General features: G+C 48.5%; 1 protein-coding gene across 5 annotated transcripts in view; it reads left to right on the top strand.

Annotated features, from left to right (window-relative positions):
- rerea (arginine-glutamic acid dipeptide (RE) repeats a) overlaps positions 1–23,355 on the top strand; it is an 89,569-nt gene that overhangs the window by 28,006 nt on the left and 38,208 nt on the right. For all 5 annotated transcript variants that reach the window (XM_011621965.2, XM_011621966.2, XM_003963116.3 and 2 more), the window contains 2 exons: positions 9,441–9,945; positions 14,986–15,056. In XM_011621965.2, coding sequence (XP_011620267.2) covers positions 9,585–9,945; positions 14,986–15,056 — 432 coding nt within the window. In that variant the 5' untranslated portion in view covers positions 9,441–9,584. The remainder of the gene's footprint in view (positions 1–9,440; positions 9,946–14,985; positions 15,057–23,355) is intronic.

Here is a 23,355-nt window from a genome sequence, read left to right as displayed (position 1 = left end):
TCTGTTCTGAGTGCGTCTTGATTGGCTGAGCTCCGTTGTTGGCACGTCATCCGCACGGCGTTCCAGGCCAAGTCTATCGCCGCCCGTGCCTGGAAGCTCGGCCCATTACAGCGCCGCTACCGTGCTTATCCACACAGAGAGAAGATATTGACTTGTTGTCACTCACGCACTTGATTAGTTGCGCCGGCGATTCTGCTTTTCATTTGTCGCCTTGGTAACGTAACGGGGAAAAACAGAGCAACAGCACCTATTCGGTAACAAAGACGCATCACATCTGGAAACCGTCTCCGTACACAGTAACGGACATCTTTATCACTAGTGCTGCATCGCTGGCACTTGTCAGCGCAGTCGGCAGCCACTAAAACGCCAACGTTTGCCGCCGCTGCGCGGGAGTGATGCTCTCCAACAATTACACCTGAGCTCGCTGAGATCTGCCAGCACCTTTCCGGCCCCGACAGTCCGCTCCGTGAACTCTGTGAGAGTTGCAGCAGGACGTAGTCCTCGGCTGCGTGGGCCTAAGCCAGGTCTTAATGAGAGCACCTTACATTTAATCCAGCAGGATTCATCAGCGGCCTTGTTTAAAAGTAATGAGAGAGACGGTTGGAAGGCCCCAGGCTACGTGTAGGGAGATTATCTCTCTGAACAGGCAAATCATTCCTGTTTTCTATGTTTAAAAGCCAGAATAATGAGCATCCGTGATGTGTGCCGGTGCTCCAAGTTAACATAAGGATCTCATATGTCTGATGGTCATACTGTGTGGAAGCAGTCGGTGAGAGGCCTGGCGCTCGCTGGGGGTGGGGTTGTAATTGTTTTAGCTGGCGGTGATTCTCCCTGGAAAGGATGACTGTACAATCCAGATATGTAAACCAGGAGAAACCAAAGTGCCGTTTGCTGTTTGCTGATAGCGCCTCATTTCCTGTTAATCAGCATAGCTTCGACGTATACCTCTAGGCTTCTGGTAGTCAGCCCTGGGAGAAAACGGTCACTTTCCAAAAATTTGCAGCTGCCTAAATAAGCATTTCAGTCGTGCGAGGTTTACGGTTGAATAGGAAATCTAGGGGAAATCATCAACTGGGAGGGAGAATGAAAGGCAACAGATGCTGCTGGGGTCGGCTTCTGCTTATTGGAGCACGATGCTTATTTAGTCCAGGGAAGAAGCTCCGTGCACCCATCATCCAGAGTGAGAATAACAATACTGAACAATGCCGCCGTGGTGACGCGAGCTGGCCCCGATGGAGATCAACCTAAAGTCCACCAGGAAGCGTTCAAGATGGTGTTTGAGTGGACTCTAGGGCGAGACTGGACATCTGTCTGCCAGTGATCTCTTACGCCCACAATCCCTCCCACAGACTGTCGGCTTTGGCACCGAAGCGGCGCACAACGCCACCCACAACAGCGCCTTATCTTGTTGGATTAACAAACGGCAGGCTAACAAAGAGGAAAAGGAAGCAACGGTGCGCACAGTAACAAGAGAGCTCAAAGAGCACCACGCCATCATAACTGCACTTCAAAATGGAGGCCTTTGTTCCCAGATTGTTAGAAAGGACTTCATAGCGAGGTAGCCGCACGGGTTTTCATCCTCAGACACACTCGCTCCCATTCATCCGGCCTGCAGTTGCTGGAGGAGATCCTTTACCTGATAGGGCTTCAGAGGAAGGTATTCCTCTGGGATCGTTGTGGAGGGATTTCTGCCGTACCTCCACACACTGATTAAAGGGCCACTTGTAGATAATCTGTTTAAAAACAGGCCTTTGTTGCAGCACTGGTAGCGAATTTCTTTTACACCGTCGCCGTTGTATTATCTTTAGACTCTTTAGATAAATATTTAATGGCAGCACCGCTGAAATAGAGCTGCTCCTGACTGCCGGTGAGGGTGGAAGCTTCTATTTAGACCGAGCACTATTGTATGAAGTCACCGCGCTGGTGGACAGCCCAGGGTTATTAGTGTGTGAAAGCAGCGTGTGTTTGTAGTGCGTCAGTGGCTTCCTGAGCGGTTTCAGCTCAGTAGAAGATTGTAATGTGAACGTTGACTCACGGATCTGTGTTTGTATCGGTGAGTGAGAAGAGAGAGACGATCCTTTTACCGAGCCGTGGGTGGAACTCTGAGGATGCGTGTGTCCTTCATGTCGCGCAGAAGTGACCGGGATGGCTCACATCCATGTTGTGCTGCAGATTCTCTCCAGCTTCCGCTTTACCAGGTAAAGAGAGGCCTTTCCAAAGTCACCTCTGCTTTGCTTCCTTTAGGGTTATGAAGCAAAGCCCAAACTAGTAAGCAAAGGTTGCCACCCAGCTTTGATAACACCTAATTGATTAGCCTAATTATTCATTAGGCCTTCTTGGTTCCAGTCCAGTCCTGCGCAGTCCCTCTGGTTGCTTATATTTCATGCCTTTACATAGAAAATAGGTGGGTAAACACGGCATAGTCTTTGAAGTGCTTCCAGTCCCCACTATTGGATTACAAACTAGCTGTCTCTTCAAGTCTCATCTCCACAGATGAGTGCCAGGATCAATGCAGCTCTTAGCGCTACGCTAATTTGATCAGAACCGGAGCTGCTTCTGCCGATCAGAGACCATGCTTTTTAAATACAAAGCAGAAATTAATCAAGTCAAGGCTGTGTCCGGCAGCCTTTTTTTTGGCTGCTTTATCTCCCATGGAAACGCATTAGGGTGCGCTTCGTATTTATTATTGAGCTGCTGGGTTGGGCCGCTGGCTGAGGTGCGGGGATGGAGGCAGTGGGCTGCTGCGTAAAGTGATCCGGCCTGTTTTGCTGAGAGTAGCAGAAAAGCTGCGTCTTCTCCAGCAGGGCAACCGGAATCATAAACAAGAAGCGATGTGCCGTCTATCTTGACAGCGAGCTGAGAGAAAGCGATGAAGGGCACAATGACCCCCTTGTTCCAGAAAATGAAAAGCAGACTCTTTAGTGACCCTTGTTCCTCCATTAATTATGGTTTGTTGTTGATAAAAGATAGAGGACAGGGCCCGTTATGAAACACAATTATTCACTGCAGCTTCTCCCCGCGATTACCCCCCCCCCCCGTGCTTGACTGCTGATGCGGCGTCCAGCACAACCAGCTAAAGATGTCCCCTCAGCCTTTTAAAAAAGGGGGACGGGGGGAGCCGGGCGAAGGCCGCCATTTGCCCAAGTGATATATGAGGAGAGACAGCAATATATGTAAGGAGCTGCTGAAAGACAGACAGAAGGTCAAGTCACATTACGCTCCGACCATCTTTTGGCTCGGCACACACTCTGACCCGGACTGCCTACAGTTGCTCGGCAGCGGCCGACCCCCCCCCTGCTTTGTTTGTTTTTATATATTTGCGCGCGGTTCAGGGTTTTGGATTGATGCACAGCTGAATGCTGCACTGTGGCAGTTCATAAGAAATGCCTGCGTGTGCAGCGCAGAGCTATTTTAAAGAGTCCGTTGCTCTACAAACCTGTCCTGCCGGATTTCTACTCAGCAACTGAAACGGCAGCTGAGCAGCTGATTTCCTATTCATGAGCGCAGCATACGGCATGTTTAAGCACTGTGGGATTAGCTAACATGGCTGCATCATAATCTGATAATGAGAGCAGGAACAACAATGTTTTTACTCCACACTTGAGTATTTTCCCCTCAAATATTACGTAAGTCAATGATGCGGCTCTCCAGTAGATCTCCAGTGTGCTAATGGCGGAGGGTGGCGCGAGTACTATTTTCATCATCATTAATGACCCGGCGACGAGAGGAAAAGTCAGCGAGACCGCCACAGTTTAAACCCCGACATTAACATTCCAGGAATATCTGAGGCTTATTCGCGGCGCAGCAGCCACACACACAGCCACCCGCGATCACCGTCCCTTTAAAAGAGACAACGCACCCATTCAGGCCAGGCCGCGTCGCGTCACACGGCGCTTTTAATGTGCCATTTTCGCGGGAAGGCCAAAGACACGACGCGTAATCCAATATGTTGTTGCAGTCGGGAAGATGAAAACCAACGCTGGCGCTTGTGTTTTGAGCGCGCTGTCAGGGATCAAGTCTCCATTTCACACATGAGCAGGCAGAGTTAATCTGTGGATCAGCACTGTACACAGTGTAATATCCAGCCTCCACCTCCATACATCACCATTGTTCTAAGCCTCTGCTGCTTGGGCTTCATGGAAAGTAATGACCTTTTGCTGCTGATCTTCTCCCTTAGATCAAGAATTAAGGGCGTTGCTCAACCAGTAGTCATGATCCATATTATGCTACTAATGCTGGTGCAGTTAGTTCTCTGATGACTGGTCTGCATGCTTTAAAATGGTGGATGATGAGGCTAAACACCATATTGATTCCTGTAGCAGCCTCCCCCACAGGCAGTCTCCCTGTGCCTGGCTTGAACAAACACATCTGTGATTAGAGAGCCTTCAGTGACGCGTTTGCAGCCCTCACACATTCAGGCTACGTAGCAGCAATTAGCACAGAGGGTACCGCAAAAACGTTTCTCGACAAAAGACAAATCCTTTCATGTTGTTTCGGTGCGTCGCATCTAAAGGTGGAGGCGGTTTTCAGCGCGGATCATTGTAAGACGTTGAAAGGAGGGATTGCCAGCCCCCTCCCTGCCTCCCTCTCCGACCATCTGCTCCAGGATGAAGCAGGGTTTGCCCACCACGTAGCTAAATAATTTAGCTGGAAATTGGTCCTGTTTACTGACCTAATGGGTTTGTTTTTGGGGTGTGCTGTTGCAGACTTCCTCCAGCGCTCCTGCTATCAGTCTGAAACCTCTGAGCCGTCATATCTGTCACTCTAATCTATTCATGTCGGTTTTTCCTCCGTGTTGTCACGTCGCTCTGTGTGACACAGCGTTAAGCATAGCTGGAGGATGTAGGGCAGCTGCATGAATATATTTTTCTGCTCTCCCACTCTGGATTCGACTACCAGTCGGAGTTGAAGTGATAGAGACCATTGTTAAGCTGATGGGCAGATCTGAGTGGAAGAGTGGGCGATATTTGAAAGTGGTCGACGGTGGAGTGTTAAAACACTACAAATCTCAGCCTGCTTGCAGGCTGGGAACCACTATTTTTGGGGTGTTTTCTTCCCCAGTACAGAAAATGTCATGTAACTCATTTCCTCCTCCCCGCTGCTGTTTCATTGTGGAGATAGATGGTGAGAAATGCTTCCACGGTTAATTTTTTTAAAGCCCAGATCTGGCTGGAATGCGTCCCCGGTGCCCATTCATTCACCTCCTGCCCCCACTTTTACCTTTGCTTATATTTCCATTACAACAGCATATCTCGGCCATGAATTGAATTGTCAGTGCTTCTCTGAAAACCTTTTCAAACCACTTTATTCACTTTGCCTTAAAAAAAGCACCCACACATTTGCAAGAGAAACTCAATTAAAAGCTTATTTCGTCTCCATCGAGTGCCACGTACCTCATTTTCTCACACCTTGCACATTCTACTAGTGCGGTTGGGATTAAATTTTTGAAGGTTGCCTTGTTTAAAGAAAGGGTGAAGGGTGACAGTAGACAATTTTAGCATTTTTCCCTCAGGAATCAAACTTAAGCATGGTGTCAGGGTAATAAGAGCTACTCAAAACTGCCTTTTGAATCACCTCAGCCATACAAACACGGCAGGTTTAGAGGCACTGTGTTTGCAAGTAGGTGGCATTAGGCTCCAAAATAAAGCCCTGCTAAGATAATGGACATCTTGGTTTGTGGATCACCTCCCCGAGGGCCAATTGGAGCTCTTGCCGAGAGCGCGCAAACAGGGACTAGAGTAGGATTTAGCCTTCTTTTAGAGATGGAGTAGAGGCTTAAACCTGTGGAGTACACCAACCAATCCTCATGTCTGTGGCTGATGATGTGGATTGTTGAGAAGAGAGTGTTTGTCTCGGTGTATATTACAGAGAAAGTAATGGATGCTGCTGTTGCCACAGGGAGATGCGAGTATAAATTATCCTAATGGTTTCAGACAGTGATAGTTTATTGGTTTGTTGTGTCATTATGCATAAGAGTGTGGTCTTGTGCAACAGGGCTTTGTTTTTTATCATGGGAGGGTTGAAATGTTGACATTGGAAAGCCCCGAGCCAGCTCTTCAAACGTTAGTTTTACCTACTAAACTGGCCCCGGATGTCGACTAAAAATAGCGCCTTTGTGAGCACGGCTGGAGCAGATGGGGGGAAAAAAGCTGTGGTTACTCATCAGTGAATTGAAAACAAGCTGAGCAGACAAGTGCCCGTGCCCCCTCCTAGATGGACTCTGGAGGAGCGAGCCATGAATGCAGCAGGTAGGATGCAGAGATCACCGAAGGTCTCGCTTATGAAGTGGCCCATTTGTTGCCTCTGTTGCTCCACATCGCCACAGCCGAGGATCCAGCTGCTTTATTCAGATCAATTTGAGTTGCCCTCGTTGTTAATAGCGCCGCGTATATTCATGCTAACAATGTTCTCCTCTAATCTGTATTCAGGCAAGTATTTCATTCAATCCTCGTGCAAAGCCGGCCCTAAATCCTTGCCAATCACATTTTGCTACTTCATAATTCCCCAATTGAAAATGCCCTGAATGACTTCTCCGTCTCTCTTCCAAAACCGAGCGGAGCACGGCCAGCGCTGGTTCCATTAGCGTCGGAGTCTGTTTTGCAATTATCTGTATCTGAAATGCTGCGTGAATAAAACGTCCAGTTTTGGAATTATTAAATTCAATTTCTAAAATCTGGCAGGATGAGAAATGAAGCCTACGGTGGTTTAGGTAAACAAGCGTAGCGTGATAATTTGTGTGTTTATCCTCAGACAGGATTTGATTTGAAAAGCGCGGAGATGAGCGTGGATTTGGGGAACTGTGGGAGTGATTGGATATAAAACACTGCTCTTTGAAGCTGCTTGGGTGAGGAGGGGGGGTGGAGAGGGGGAGAAAAACAAGATCCTGCTGTGTGACAATTGTGGGGGATGATGTGTTAATTGAGCCACAAACCGCCTGTGTTTTTACGGCCAGGGGTCTCATTGGATAAAAATAAATGTATATTTGAGAAGGGGCCTGTTGGCGGCTCGCTCTCAGCTCTGTTGCAATAATGTAAATGGAGGATTAGGTTGTGTTGACTGGGGCCCTCTCTCCAGCCACAACCCCCCCCCCCCCCTCCCCCCCACCTCCGTGGTTTTCCATTAAAACAGCTGGTATCTTTCAAAGGGTCCTGCCCCAATGATTGATGCCTAATAGCTCGGAGCCTCACCTGCCTCCTCACGGTGTTATTCATTGGTTAAGCACACGGCGGGCGGGTAGTGGGTGGAGAGACCTCCCCTTTTTATCCTGTCAGCCATCAGTACATTAGGACTATATTTCCAGCGTTCCCACTTCACCCCACGCTGGCTCGGAGGCCAGTGCCGTCAACCAGTAATTGCTCTTTTAGGTAAATTTCAGTGGTGAAGTAGTGGCTTAGCGTGGTACTGGCTCAGTGACTTTTTTGGTCTTTTTTTTGACATAACGGCCTCAACAATGTCCTGTAGCAAAAACACCACTTAATAAACTGTCATTCATCTGCAGGTCTTTTGAATGAAATACGCTGGAAAATAAAGTTCTATAATATCTCTAATGTTGAGGCCACCCAACTGAATTAGCCTCCATGGGACATTAAGTTAATTACCCAGTGGTGCCTCAGTGTAGTTAACCAATTTATGCCCCGTTCTGCTGCCTGGCTTGCAACGTTTCTCTCGGGGTTATCTCCAGTACACTCAACCTACACATGAAGGCAGAGTGGCTGCTGCTGTAACTGAGTGGATCTTCCACCCCACAAAGCACCAATAATGAGGAAAATAAATGATAAACTCATCATACATAACCGAAAGGGTTCTGGTTCTGTCTGTGATGTGAATGCCAGTAGGTAATTGGAGACGCAAAACACCAAATGGCATGAGGCTGTTGTGCAAAGTGTATCCAGATGCAAACTAATAGCACCTCCATAGTAAAGACACTTAGAGGCTTATAGCAGCCCCAACATCAAACGAGGGCGAGGCTGCCCTCCATTTGCAACAGTCCAGGGCCCTGGTTGGTTTTGGTGGAAGAGGCTTATGTTACTGATTAGAGGAGAGAGGAGAGCTCCAAAACAGATTCTGGCAGCTCTCAGGATTAAAGCGGCGCTATCAATATTTTAGCCGTTTCCGTATATGTATATTTTGGCACGCCGCAGTGCAGGACGTGGACACGGGGGTCTATTACACTTACATGCTCGTTCGAGCCCCGCTGAGCAACCCAGCGGTCGCTGTGGTAACTCATCATTAGGTGATTAATGGGGCCGTGACGAAGCAGTGGTTTAATCAGGCTCCATGTTTGTGCCGGAGCCGACGACAGGAGCAGCTGCCCTGTCAGTTGGTGTGTGCTCATGAGATGACAGCACCCGCTGGTGAGGAGCGCCGTTGTCAAACGCACCCTCACCTTCCTGTTCCACTCGGTTTTTCTCCGTCCTCTTCAGCTCTTAATAAATCTGCATCCACTTTTCAGACGAGCTGGCTCCATTTCCTGCGCCACCTCTGCTTTTTGCTCTCCCGCCCTTATATCAGACTCCCTCCCAGACCTGCCTACTATTTCCAGTCAATTTAGAGCCCCGGCTGGGGGGTGGGGGGCACAGAGTGGCAGTGAAAGAGTAGCCTCCTTTGTTGGAGCAACGTGTTACTGACAGCGTGCTGCTTCAGCTTTTCACATTTCTGTTTATGGAGGCTTTCATTGTGGCATGAGAAAGTGCTAGCTGAGTTCCTTTTGAGGGAGCGATAGCTGGAAATGGCAGTGGAGCGGGCATGGCAAATGATTCAGTCGCCTCTTTCCACTCTCTTTCTCTGCCCAGCGGATTGCTGTGTTCTTCCCTCCAGAACTGTCACTTCACATTAACAGAGCTGACTGTTAGCTGGGAGAGAGGGTTGTGGTGGGGTGCAGTCCAGTAACCAGAGAGCATCCACACACACACACACACACACACTGACAGTTGAGTAAAAATTGAGCCTCTTGTCACCACAGATGGTCTGCAGAGAGGTTAGCCAGTTAAATTCCAATGTGCTTCACGCTGCGTGTGTCTCTCCTCGCGTTTCTAAAGACACGCAGCTACTTGTGCCAATAAAACCCTCTGCATATTATCTGTGAATGTAGCACCACAGCATTTCTGCTTATTTAATCTCACTTCCTTTTAGCTTATTGTGTTGCACGGCACACACATATTACTCTGCAGGAGATCCGTTTGCTGCTGCTAAAGAAGTGTAATATGTTTGAGCAGGAAGTTAGAAGGTGATGTTCTTTGATAAAGATCCACGGTGCTCTCCAGAGTGTTCATGGCTGCCAACAGATACTGCGGAGTTAAAGGCGCAGCTGCCTGATCCTTTTCAACCTGGTGTGTGTTTGTCATCTACAAAAGATCTCCCACAGCGCAATAGAAGGCCTTCAGACTGACGATAGATGTACATTTCTTGGATCTGATGTCTTGCTTTAATTGTCTCTGCAGGTTTTCTGAAACTCTGGGGTTGTTGGTGTGGCCAAATTTTCCCTGGATTTGACTGGTAAATTCAGAAGACTGAAGCCCAGGCTCACAGTCTACCTTTCACGGAGGCCCAGCCGTGAGAGGACTGAGGAAGGCACGTGGCGGATCATGACGGCCGACAAAGAGAAGGAGAGGGAGAAAGAGCGCGACAGAGACAGGGACCGGGACAAGAGGGAAGCGGGGAAGTCCCGGCGGCAGGACGGGGACCGGGGCGACCGCGAGAGCGAGAGCTCCAGGCCGCGGCGGAGCTGCACGCTGGAGGGCGGCGCCAAGAACTATGCAGAAAGCGAACACAGCGAGGACGAGGACAACGACAACGGAAGCACGGGTGGAGGCAGCGGCACGGCCGAGGAGGCCGGCAAGAAGGGCAAGAAGAAGACGCCCAAGAAGAAGGCGCGCTACGAGCGCACAGAGAACGGGGAGATCACGTCCTTCATCACAGAGGATGATATTGTTTACAGACCCGGAGGTAGGTCTTCAGCACAACACCTGACCTGTGACCTGTTTCTATAGTTTTGTTCCCAATTTGCTGATTAAACAGAGCCTTAAGAGTGACCACTTACATCCCCCTCTGTTATTATCTGTCATAAAATAATTTTAGGATAAAACCCTTTAATCCGTGACCGACCGGCGACCTTTGCAGGATGTATTCTTGCCTCGCTCTGCTAGGATGAGCTTTGAAAGCTCCTACAATCAGAATAAAGAATTAACAGTGGTTAACTGCAGAATCAATGATAATCTGTGTTCAAGTACCCTGCAGATTTTTGCTGGTAGATTTTCATGACCAGCTTCACCTTTTCCCCCTCAGCTTCCCTTTATTTTACCACATTGCCGTGTTCCAAAAAAGTGAAAGAATAATTAAATGTTGCCATGGTAGTGACACCTACGCTGCAGAGGTAGCTCCAACAGCTGATGCACTCCCTCAGGCTAAAGGTCTGATGTATCATACAATCAATTCCAGGCTGACCCACTCTGAGCTTTGTCTTGGGCTAAGTCAATAAAGCAAAGTGGTGCTTCACTAGCTGATGTGATAGTGACTGTATCAATGATTAGAGTGCTAAGACATTAGCAGAATCCTCCTGATGCTGGATGTTTTCTATTTCAATCACGATAGTCAGTGCGTACAGATAAAGAGCAATAAGGACAGTCTCATACTTCAATGTCCCAGTCGACACCAATTGGTCTGTATAAGAGCCGAGGCGCTACTGGAAGCTCGTGCTTCCCAAACACAGTTTGCAGTTTGTCAACACGGACGATCCTCTACTGCAGGACCTCCTGCTGCCTCCTCTACTTATTGTTTAAGCGATGAGTGCGTGTGTGCACGCGTCACTGTTAGCAGCCTTCTTACAATCAGATTTGATGTGTGCAGCTTAGTCAGGCACAAAGCCTGCAGTGGATTATGCTTTACTAAATGCTAAATCCGTTTACAGCCGTCTAGTGACACACAATATGTAAAACTGACCACCCTCGGAGAGGGATTTGTGCTGACTGAGGGAATCGTTCATTAAAAAGCAATACAGAAAACAAAACCTTCTGATTACTTTGGAAATTAGAAAAGGGCAGAAATGATAATGGTGAGAGTGTCACCGTGATTAGCCTGTCTATCCTTTGATTATGGCTTCGCTAAGCTTTGGTGCACATTGATCCGACGGGGACAGGTAGATAAAGAAATCTGTGGGGCCAGTGGACAGACCGGCAGCTAAATGTAGCTCTGTTAGCTGTGTTGTCGTGGCCCAGCTCATTATACGGTCAGCTGATGGAGCAAACAAACCGATGCGGCGCACACAGGCGCTTCAGATCGATGTGTACCCCGTGGCCGAGTTCTCGCCGTTTCCACAGGCACAGCCAGACACCTTCAGAGCCTTTTTAAAAAAATATATATATTTACTCCTCCACCCCCTCTCCCCAAGCACCCAACGCCACCCCAGATTATAGATCCTCTCCCTAGAGATTATACACACTGCCACAGGGGGGATCAATAGGAGACACCCAGAAAGCTCAGACACACAATGTCTGCAAGCAGAAATGTGAAACATCACGCTTAAATCAGCTTGTTTTAGGTCTTTTTTTCCTCTTTTTTGGTCTTCTTTAAGTTTTTCTGTATCTGTATTTTTCTTTTCTTCAGACACCGGGATAATGTGTCTCAGCAGGCGTTAGACTGGTTTATTCGGCAGCCAAGAGCCTTTGGGCTACCACTTAATTAGCATAGCACGTCCGCTCTGCTAGAGAGGATAGCACAATTTCCAGTGAAGCTAAGATGAGGGACAGACCTTCAGAGTTGTATTAGGAACATAACGGTGTGAATCTGTAGGATCTCTCTCACTGAGAAGATCTATTTAGAAGGAGCTCTACATGTTCAGCCCTCTCTCCCCACGCTGGAGACTCTGGGAAAAGGGCTTTTTTGAGAAATCCAACCACCTGCCGACTGCTAAATGAGAAAGCGTGGGCTAGCCGAGAGGGAAAGGAGAGGAGGGGGTGTTGTCAAAGAGCCTCTGTTCTCCCCGAGGAGCTCAGTCAGCTGTAGGCTTGCCCCATTGTCGAGCCGATGCTATCGCTTGCCAGGTATTTCCCACTGAATTTCCTCGGAGAAGTGGGGAGTGTTTTCGGGTTTGCGGATGAGGAAGGAGAGTTAACGTCAAGGGTTTCTGCTTGTGCTTTGAGGCCGCGAGATTCTTGTTACACCACTCTGCCGGGAGCGGCTCAGCAGGAAGTGGCATAAAGGGACTGGTCATCGGCTGGTCTCCTGGGCAGCCAGTGGTGGATCAGTAATAACAACAGCCCTTCTCCAAAGCTACACGGCCCTCCAGTCCTGCTCCTGCGGTTCTATTATTACATTCCTTTTGCTATTTAATTTTAGGATCAGTGCAACCGGGGGGGGGGGGGGGTTAGCTTTCTGAAAGCTGCGTGCTGCTCTCTTGCGCTGTGTTTGCATGCCTGAGCATTTGAGCGTGTTTGTTCAGCCAGTTTGAGCCAAACACTTTTAACAATGCAGGTGCATCCTGTTTCACGGCCAACCTTCACCCGGACTGAAATACTGCGGGTTGAGCAGCGCCTACTGTGCTTCATTCAGTGCAAGGCGGCTGTTTTTGTGGACGCTAGGTGTGTTTTTGATTAGACACGCTTGGCGGCTGTAATGGCCGACTGAACAATGAGCTACAGCAGGGAAAATTGCTGCATGTGCGCACGTATCGGTTATGAGGTTGTAACACAGAATATCCCATCACTTCATCTCAGCTGTGACGGTGTGGCCATTTGGGTTTCATCGCCACGGAGACGCGCTCAGTGCCGCAGCAGCCAACGTTTGGCTAGTTCTGTGTGTGCAGCGGTGGGCTGGAAACTTACCCGTAATCACGCCGTAACAAGAAAAAACGCATCCAAATAATCAACACGCTCCCTTAAAATAATCACCCACCCCCTTTTAACACACACTCGCCACAGCTAACCCTGCCCCTTTCCATTTCTCCACTTGAGTGAGGAGACCCACTTTCAGATGCACAAAATGGCAGGAATGTTTAACCAGTCAGGCAGACCCTGGAGGAGCCATGCGGCGCGCGAACACCCCACTCTCACCCACCCAACCTCCCCCAGCTCTTTTCCATTCACAAACTGAGAGTTTGAAGCGTTAATTTGGTTTTAACTTTCACATTCAGCCGGATTCACAGTAACACCCTCAGGGTGGTAGACTTTTAGTACTCCAGATGAATTTCAAATATGCTTTTGACATTCGAAGAATAGACACACTCGCTGTCTGCAAATGATTAAACTACACCCCTGTCTGTTTTTCCTCCCACCACCTATCGTTTTCCCTCTCTGGCTGGCTGTTCCTTTCACTCGCTGATGTGCTCTGGGGTGTAGACGCGACGATGTAGCCTCTCTAAATTAATTTCGAGACAAGGTGAAGGAACACTGAACCCCAATTCCCTCGATTTGACTCTTCCAAAACATGTCATCTAATTCAGATTAGTCGCTTTTGTTCTTGGCCCTCCCCCACTCCTGCCTGCCCTCCCTTCCTCCTCTACCCTCCTCTCTCCATCTCGGTACGCCCATGCGCACACACTCACACACACACACACACACACGTTCAGAGTGTTGCTCACAGATCACACAATAGCACTGATGGATATTTTCATTCATGTTATCTTGTAAATGACTTCCAGGGACGCTGTAGAGGAGGGAGTGAGAGAGAAAAGCGAGAAGAGGGCAGCAGTGAGAGAGATATAATGTGTCACTCAGAGCCAACGATAGCAATAAACCCTCCCCCCCCCACACAGAATGGCTCTTTCAGCCCACAGCCGATAACAAGCCCACTCTGGGGTTACATGCATATATGCACACCTCAAAAAACACACACACTTGCACACACCGGCCCCTCTGCAAATCAAATGGTTTCCCGGGTGTCAGAGTCATTTAATATCCTTGCAGCTCCTCTTTCGCCCTGTTCACGGTAAGAAAAACCACAGCCCGATCGATAATTCTGTTGACACAAACAAACAAATAACAGATGACAGCAACGCCAGTCAGCGAATAAAAGCCACATATTTTATTTTTTTCCGCTCTGGGTAAACTGATGCTTTGGAACAGCTCAGTGTGTGTTTTGGTGGAATTTAGCGCCTGCAGGCTAAGTTGTCAGTGTAAATCATACCGTTGTTTTTCCCCCTATCGTTTTTTTCCCCTCAATCAAACCTTCCATTGTTGCAAAACACGGCCTTCCTGGCCCCGTTAGGGTGTTAGCGTCTGCAGGAGGTGAAACCAGCCGTGGCTGCAGGCCGATGGCCAGTTCCTGCACTTTCGGTCAGTTTTCACAGCCTGCAATCAATTCCTCGATCAATTCAGCGTGGGGAGCCTTCGGCCGCGTTAACTGGTGGCTGAACCCTGTTATTGTCCTGTGTTTGGGATTGTTATGGAAATCAGATTTTCGGCGTGGTTTTATTAATTCCAACTGTAAAACCGTCGCCCTAACCTCCACCGACGCCGTCTCCTCCCCTCACAGCGGCGGAGGTGGGTTTTTGTCTTCTGCAGCGTAAGTGTTTTTGTTAAGAAGACGGGGGTTCACGACCCGGCCATAGCTCCAGTCACATCCAATTTAAGCGCTCGGCCAGGTCAGTGGAAAGGGTTATGTCATTTCCTGACATATTCAAAGATGAGTAAGCACACCGAGGGTGGGCCAGTGAACATACGAAGGTGCAGTTTGCAGCAGAGAGCGACAGTGACTGGGAGCATAGTTGGAATGAGGTTAACACCACTGCTCGCCGCTGTATAAATGGAGTGGAACAATAACTTAATTCCCCTTCGGCGTAATGTTTGCTTTGGAAAGGCATCCTTGTAGCGCTCCAAAAGTCCTTAATCCTATTACTCGCATTCCAGTCAAATTTTACTCGGGAAGAAAAAAAAAAGAATGTCTTTTAAACAGAGGTAACAGCAGGCAGAATAACACCCTGCTGACTCCAGCTCCACCTCACAGCTCTGAAATCTTTATAAAAGATACTTCCTTTTGTTTTTCTGTTTGCAGATTGTGTGTACATCGAGAGCCGGCGGCCCAACACCCCCTACTTCATTTGTAGCATTCAGGATTTCAAGCTGGTGAGTACATTTACACTTCCTGTCTCGTCACCCCCGACGTCCTCGCGTCCTCCCGCTGACCCCACATTCACCCGCCCGCTTTGTGCGTTTGTGTGTGTGCACTTGCGTGTGTGCTTGTCTATGTGTCCCAAGCTGAGAAGAGAATACCGCTGTTGTTCCAGTGAGCAAACACAGCCGGGAAATCAGATTCGGTGCCGTGCGCACCTTAACTGGGGGCTGTCAGTGCACAGTTTGACATTGTGAATTTAATATACACCTGAAAATGTGTGTTGTTCTGCTCTTTGTCAGTTTGTGAGCATTGTAGTATTTAAAATAGTAAATGGATCGTAAAACGTGATCTGTAAAAAGTTGGACTTCCCCTCTACTAAATTTGGTCTTGCAGTGAAACCAATTTGCAGCGTTTAACACTTCTGTAATGTGAGGTTACTGAATCTGCACATAAAATTCTTTGTGAGATCGGAGTCATTTGTATGCAGTTGGTCTTGAGGGCGCGTGGAAAGGTAAATAGCCCTCAGAGATCCAGGCTTGGATATCAATCACCTTTGCAAAGCAGTGACAGGGTAATAATGCCTGTAATGGAAAAATAGATGTTTGTCAATGCACTTAATCGATTTAATGAAGCAGACATTCACCAGTTTAAAATAGATTTTCATAAGCTAATGTGGCCAAATTGCCTTTTTTGCTGAATACAGAAAGAAATTAGTTTTTGATTCACCGACCGATCCGTCCTCCCCCTCTTTCTGACTCCTTTGGAGAATGTAGCACATTTTGTGTGCAGATTGGCGAAAATATGTGTTAAATGCGTGAAAACCGAAATATGTAAATGGATGGGTCGCACGAACAAATTGCTTCTGAAGCCGCTGCATCAAGCTTTGTCTGTGTTGTGGCGCAGCGGTTGTCTAAGCAGAGCGTGGAGGGCTGGAAGAGGGGCAACCAGCCCCCGGGGGGGTTTAAAATAATGGCTGTGAGAAGGCTGGGGTGATGATGGGAGGTCAGACCACACAGGCTCCTTTAGAAAACAAACACCCCACCTAATTTATAGATATACGTGTGTGAGATATCCACATCTGCATGTGTTCCACGTGTGCACATGAGTGTTGAGGGCAGTGCTTTCATGCAGGCGGGGGCGGGGGTTTAAGGTGAGCTTTAGCTGCTGTAGAGGGAAAGATGGTCATGCCTCCGCAGCAGCGGGACATTAAGCGGATTGCAGTCCGAGAGTGCTGAGGATGGCAGGAACCCGTGCACGCACACGCGCCACAACGGCACAAAAAGCCACGCACCTGCACCTTGATTAAGAGCGCCAGAGAAGGTCCGGGGTCAGACAGAGGTAATTGTCCAGGGAAGGACGGAATGCTGGCTCCATTAGCTGACCCCTTTCTGTTTTCTCCCGCTGCCTCTTGGCTCTTCTCTCTTTGGTGGCTCCCGCCCTCCCCCATCCATCTGTAATTAATGAACAGCCATCTGCATGCCTGGATGTGTTTGAGCAGACTGTACTCTTGTCCTCCTATGTTAAAACAACAAGCCCCGCTGGCTCTCTAAACAAGCAGGGGGGGACCACAAAGGGCCGCTTTTGTCTTTTATCTGTGTGATTTCGGGATCCATTGTTTAAACCGCCATCTCTTAAACCAACCTCACATTTGACCCATCTCCTCCCTCTCAAAGCGAATCTTGGTGTTGTGCCTTTGGGAGGAAAAGAACGTTCACCCACGTTTTTGTTGGGGGGGCTTTTCCCAGCCATAAACGTTATCTCATTTCCTTCTCAGGCTGCACTAGATTGAAAAAGAGAGACAATGGGCGACTTGAGATCCATGACAGTGAATCACACATTAGACTTCACCTCAATCCCTTTATTTCTTGTCCTCTCGCCCCCTCCCCGCTCGCCTGTCCGACCCCCGCTTTCCTCTCGCCGCACAAAATATCGATCAACCCCCTGTCTGCGCGAGTGCGGGGCTGTGGAGGCACAGCGCAGGGGGGAGGAAATTTCAACGGTCTTGAACCAAACAACCTCATCAGTATTGCCCCACTTGCACCCGCCCCTCCCCCCCTCCCTCCCCCACGGTCTCTGGGCTGCAACAGTCTCAGTCGTGTACTTTATCTAATGACCTGTGAATCCAATTAGCGGTGTGTAGAAATCCTGAATGCAGCCATCAGTCTCGACGGCGAGGGGGCAGAGCGAGGATTGAAGCCTGCCTCTCCGTGTCATTACATCACTCTATAACGACGGGGCTCGTCGCGCACCTCTTCCTCGCCGCCTCCCGCGGCAACGCGTGCAGAACAGGTCGCCATCGTCTGGGTCATTTTAGGCACGGAGGACGATCCGTACCTCTGGTTTGTTTGCCCAAGTGCAGCAGGTGCGACGCCCACTGTAACCTCGGCAACATATTGATCCAGCCGTATAGATTTCACTCTCCTCCTTCCTCCTAAAATGTCCGCCAGCACACAGTGGTGACCGTCAGGAGGCCATTTTAACTGCCGACGCAGAAACACAGAAGCGGCTCCTGTAACTCCAACATGTGAATAAAGCAGCGAAAATGAAGTGATTTGCCCAACTTGATAAGAAGGGGAACGGGTGGAACTGTCTCAGTTATTTATTTAGTGTATTATTATTCTGTCACCGTTCTTTTCTAGATTTATGAGTCACGGTGTTGTCACGCCTGTATTTTCACATTATTTACTGTCTCTGCATCCTCCCTATCGTGTGTGTACACCAGGATAAACCTCCTGACAGACCCCCGACTCATTGACCCCAGCTTCATCCTTTCTTTCCTTGATTGTCTCCTGTTTCTTTCTACACCTCATTCACTTCTCATTCCCACTCCACCTTTTTTCACGTCGTGCCTTCCCTCCCTCCCTCCCTCCCTCCCTCCCTCCACCCCTCCACCCCTCCCTCCACCACCATGTTCTCATTGTGTCCATGTCCTAGGTGTTCATTTACCCCCTTCAACCTCCCTCGCTGCCTATCTAACCTCATTTGCTGTTATTGGCCAAGTCAGCTGTGCCCCCCCCCCCAACCATACCCCCTTCCTTCCTGCCTTCCCCACATCCCTCTTTCATACCCCCTCAGTTTTCTCCCAGCATCCTTATCCCCCTCCATCTTTTCACTAATGGAGTGATTGCAGCATTTCTCCCTCTGGGAACAGAGGATTGCGCAGCCCACTATGCCATCACACACTCACTCACACACACTCACTCACACACACACACACACACAAACCCCCACATCCACTTCTTCCTCTCATGGACATTTAATTAGATGCCGTGTACAATGCAGTTATCGTTCCAGGAGTCCAGCTCATATGTTGCTGCCCCGATCAGCTTAAGAGGATGAGGGATTTGGTTTTGTCATATAATCAGTATATTGTGTCTCCATGTGTGTGCAGGCGTGCGTATTATTCAGCTACCATATGTGCGATTTCACCTCCCTGGTAAATAAAGGAGAAAGCAATTCTGACGTTGGCTCTCTAGATCAGCATGAGCTGCATTTCTCTACATTTCCTGCTCTTTTTAGATTCAAACTGCAAAATCAGCAGGTAATTGGGAAATGATGAAAACAATTAAAGTACGTTTTCACTTAACGGTGTGACACCTCAATTATTTTTGGACCTGTAATGAAAAACTCTGTGCAGCTTTAATAACCCACCCTGTTTTTATCAACCACCTTAAAATTTGCAGTGCATCTTTTCTTTTGTCCGTGAAGTTTATCCAAATACAAAGGATATAAAGTGGTGGTGGGAAATTTGTTATATATATATATGATATTTTAAGGACACAATTCCAATTATTTTATATATCAGTAGGCCATATTTGGGTTTTAACAAAAAAAATGAAAGCATATGTGGCGATCATATTTCCCGCAACGGTTTCCTGATTATGTTTTTATTATAAAGCTGTTTGAAATTAAATCCCTGATTAACAATGTTTGATAAAGATGCAAATACATGTGCATAAATAATCATTAATATGAGCGCTTATTAGGTTTTCTGGAGAGAGCGGTCCTAATGGAATCTGAAATGCTAAAAATTAGCCTAACAATGAGATCCACTGGCTGAGTAGCTCAGGGCAGCCTGTTCTTTGCATATTCAAATCAGCCCAAACAAAAAGCTTAATGTGGAGTGGAGTGGAGTGTTGGTTAGTCAGTGTTTCATTGTTTTATGTGTTGCTGATGTTAAACCTGCAGCTGTAAAACAAAGGAAGGATGTGAGAATGTATCGCTCAGACTGTAACCACAGACGCTGCGGTAGGATGCCGACTACACATGTGTCAACTGCCTTTACGCTCCTCAGCAGGCTGACTTTTTCCCCCTTTTTATATCAGCCAATTTCTCCCCCCACGACCCCCCCACCTCCCCCGCTCCCGCCCCCATCGAACATTTTGAAATGCAATTATAGATCAGTGAGCACCGCCATCAGTCGCGCTTCTTGTTAATATTTATCAAGTGGAGCCATAACCATCTCTGTGAGAGGGGCGCTACCCTCATTAAGGGCATTGGCGTGTGCGCGAGCGCTCATGCGCACGTGTGTGTTTTCCCGTCTCTCCCCTTCTTTTATTCCTTGGTCCATTCCGAGTCTGTCAGGGAGCTGCTAACAGACCCAAACGCGCTACGTGCTGCGTTTTGTGCTGTCCTGAGTGTTTACACGTGAAGCAGAGCTTTTACACGCGCACCGAGGCATCGGGTGGCGTAGCCTGCTGCCAGCTCCTTGATTTAAGATTCTGTCGCTAATGCTCCCCACTCAATAGCAGTCGCCTCTCCCCAGCCCTCAACACCACGCACACCCTCCCGACAAGTTCGCCAAAACTTAAAGCAATTTAACCACGACACAAGAGCTACTAAACACCAGCTCTGTCACACACAGACCCAAGGAAAATCACCCAGAAGTGGTGGTGACACCCAGGCCTCTGTAAAATAAGTTTACACACTTTCTGATTTTTAAAAAAAATATATGAATTCTGCTCTTATAGCTTGACTTGAAAAATGGTCTTACACTTGCACAAGCGTTCGTTAGAGTTCAGGCCTGCTCCCAGCACTCGCATTGATTTTTCCCCAGTATGACCATTGATTAGTGTTCCTGTAGGAGGAGGAATTCACCCACTACTCCTGCTATCCAGTCTTATCTCTTTCAGCAAACTGGAACTATAGATCAAGCTGCCAATTAAAAAATAAATACAATTGACATTGGGTCTGTTAGCATTCGAGTTTGCTTCAAATCCAGACTTAAAGTTGAGAAAGAGCGAGTTCCTCTGGCAGCGTCAGTTTTATAGCTGCATGTATTTTCACATCTCTGGTACAACCACACAGCTCTTCAGAGAGGCGGCTTGGATTGATTGTCCACACGAGTGCAGTGATGAATATATACAGCGGTATAAATGCCGTTGTTGAGATAACAACACTGCTCAGACGCGGAGATGCTAAGAGGTTGCATTCAGCTCCACTCATGGGTATAAATCCAAATCTCTCTTTAGTTCCTGGCTTCTACCTGCCCCGATATCTCTGTCTTTATTGGACTGATAACACTTTATTTCTCTCAACCCTGGCTGCCCTCCCTGTGCATTACCCAAACGCTGCTATGGAAACAACTTATTTGGCCAAAAGGAGCTCTTTCTCCCAGATAGAGGCGCTGGAAGAGAGTATAGAATGAAACCAAATCAGAATTTTCATGCATTTCACTCTTTAGAAGTATGACTGTCTTCCCAGATGTGCCTCCCAGAGAGGGCGGCCTCCGGACGGTAGGGTCAAATCCAGCAGCCATAACATTTCCCCAACACTCTTAAAAGGTTCAATCAACAGCTACATAATTCAGCATGCTCACGCCCCCTCCCGTCCTCCCCGATTGCATCAGTTTTTAGTTTCCTCGGCTCGTGTTCGTGTCTCATCCTCTCAGAAGAATGCAGAGCTGTCACGGGACGACATCTAGGACATGCACCCAAGTGTTAATTTCATCTTTACGCAGCGGCTTTCTTTCGTTGTCGACACCAGAGTCATCAAAGTACAAAATAAGCGGGGTCGTGGAAGAGGAATACAAATATAGCAAAGGAGATATGGCCACCTCAGACATCCCAACATGGTGGTCGCTGATAAAATGACGACAGGGCGCGTTAAATTCCCTGATTGTGTCTTCCTGTGGAAAAGGAAACACTCCCCTCCTCCTTGGGGAGGTGACTGTAAATCAGAGGGGGGGGGGGATCTCTGGAGCAGGCAGATGTGTTTAGTGCCTCACAGTCATCCGCCATGAATGGATGTGGCGGTGAACAGCCGGAATTATTTATTACAGGTTGCTTGAGTAAGAGTGTCAGCGGTAGAATCTGGGAAAGTCTTTTATGGAGACGGTCTTGTGTTTGTTCTGACTGCAGCAACCAGACGCTAAAGACATCTGTGCGCATGGGTCAGGCTTTAATTGGATTGGCCGCCGCTCTGGAAATGGGCGGCTAATTTCAGCCCACCCCCTTGTTCTTCACCTACTTTACATTTTCACTGTTCCATTTCTCTCTCTTTGTTTCCTCCCCTTCTCCACCTAACTGGGTATTCAGAGATGCTGGCTGTAATTTCCAGCTTGTCCAATGTGTGACACACCAGTAATAAAAAAAAAAACACGGAAACCGGGGAGTCATCGCCATCGACGGGGAGATTTACAATGGTATCGAGTTCACACTCTTCCAGCAGGGGCCCTCTGCGGCCCCCTTTCCTCCTCTCCGTGTTAAACGAACACATGTTGTAAATTAGCCGTGGGAGGGAGGAAGGGAAACGGGGGAGGAAGAGCAAGAGAACAGACACAAGAGAAGGAAATTTCAGGGATTGCTGTGAGGTCGGAGGAATGTCTGCACTCCTTACCTCGCACGGCCTTAAAACAACAGCAAGATGGCCACAGGCCGCCACCCCCGGCAGCCGCGCTGCCGCGCCGCTGCCGCCTCACGCGAGCCCGCTGACATTTTGTCCATGTGCTACAGATCGAGCCGCAGCTCGTTTTTATCTCCTCTGCATCTCTTTGTGCTTGTTGAGCTAATGCAGCACATCTGGCTCGCGCGCTCTTTCATGAGGCAACGCTCAAACGAGACCTTTCTGAGATCTCAAGCAGAAAAAGCTTTCACGGGGACTTAAACCCATTTTATTCTGTGCGCAGTCAAAAAAAACACCCAACCAAAACTCGCAAAACAGAACCAAGATTGCGTTTCAGGCTGGATGATATCGTTAGGTGCGTTCTCGTTTCCACCCGCTGCGGCAGCGGCCGTGGTTGCGTGCGCTCGCATGGGCGAGTCACAAGTGCGTTTGGCTGTTTGTCACCAGGAATGGGCCGCACGCTGGTGAGACTGCAAGTTCTCAGAGCCGCTTCACCACACACAGCTTCATCTGCTTTACACACAGATGTTTCTTGCGCCATGTAGCCCCCCCCCCCCCACCAAAAGCACCAACACTTTGGACCGGTACAGTCGACTACAGCAGCATAAACACTATCTGAGATTGTAAATACTTTTGTTGGCATCAAAGGAGGGAGCGGTGCTATCCCCGCAGTAGCTGTATTCATTTCTGCCACCGCCGCGCTCAAACGCTCTTTGTTCTTCTCTTTGCAGGAATGCGCCGAGCAGTTTTGGCAGTGTTGTGTTTTCGAATAGAGACGCCTTTGTTCCAGCAGGCAGTTAACACTTGTGTACAGAGCACAGGGAGGAAATTCGACATTATTAAGCCCCGCTGTCATTAGCCTAAGCACTGTCTTAATGAAATGATTAGGAAAACGCAAACCTCTTTGTCAAATCCCCACGTCTTTCATCCAGCGCCTTTATTTCTACACACACACACACACGGTTGTCGGGGTCAGCTGCTGTCACGCCTCGTCTAATCCCCCCACCGCAAACTCTGAAGCTAATAGAATTCATCAGGGCATTTCAATGTATTTTTTGGGGGGTAGATGAGAGTAAGTGAGTGTTTGTACATGGGTTAATACACTCAGCCGCAGAGGCTTTCACTGCAGCGTCATGACAGGCTAACCTTGGGCTATTCAACTCAACAGTCCATTTATAGATCGTGGCCCCCCCCCTTCATTTGAGAATGAATATGTCTTTATGGGCACGCAGCTTTTATCACATGCCTCATTGTGTTCCACCTTTGTTCTCTCGTAATTCTCCTTCCTTCCTCTCCTCTGCTGTCGGAGCCATGTGATGAATCCTGTCCCAAGGCATTATGGGCTAGCTGGCCCATTTGGGGCCATTACCAACGACATAAGAAAACGCAGAAACTCTGTCAGCAGGGGGAGGGTGTGGGGGGGGGGGGGGTCGTAAGTGACCGCCGCCTGCCTAACTCTGCTCTGTA

Source organism: Takifugu rubripes, chromosome 3, assembly GCF_901000725.2.
Source record: "Takifugu rubripes chromosome 3, fTakRub1.2, whole genome shotgun sequence".
NCBI classification, from domain to species: domain Eukaryota; kingdom Metazoa; phylum Chordata; class Actinopteri; order Tetraodontiformes; family Tetraodontidae; genus Takifugu; species Takifugu rubripes.
This window is presented reverse-complemented; position numbering and strand designations above follow the sequence as displayed.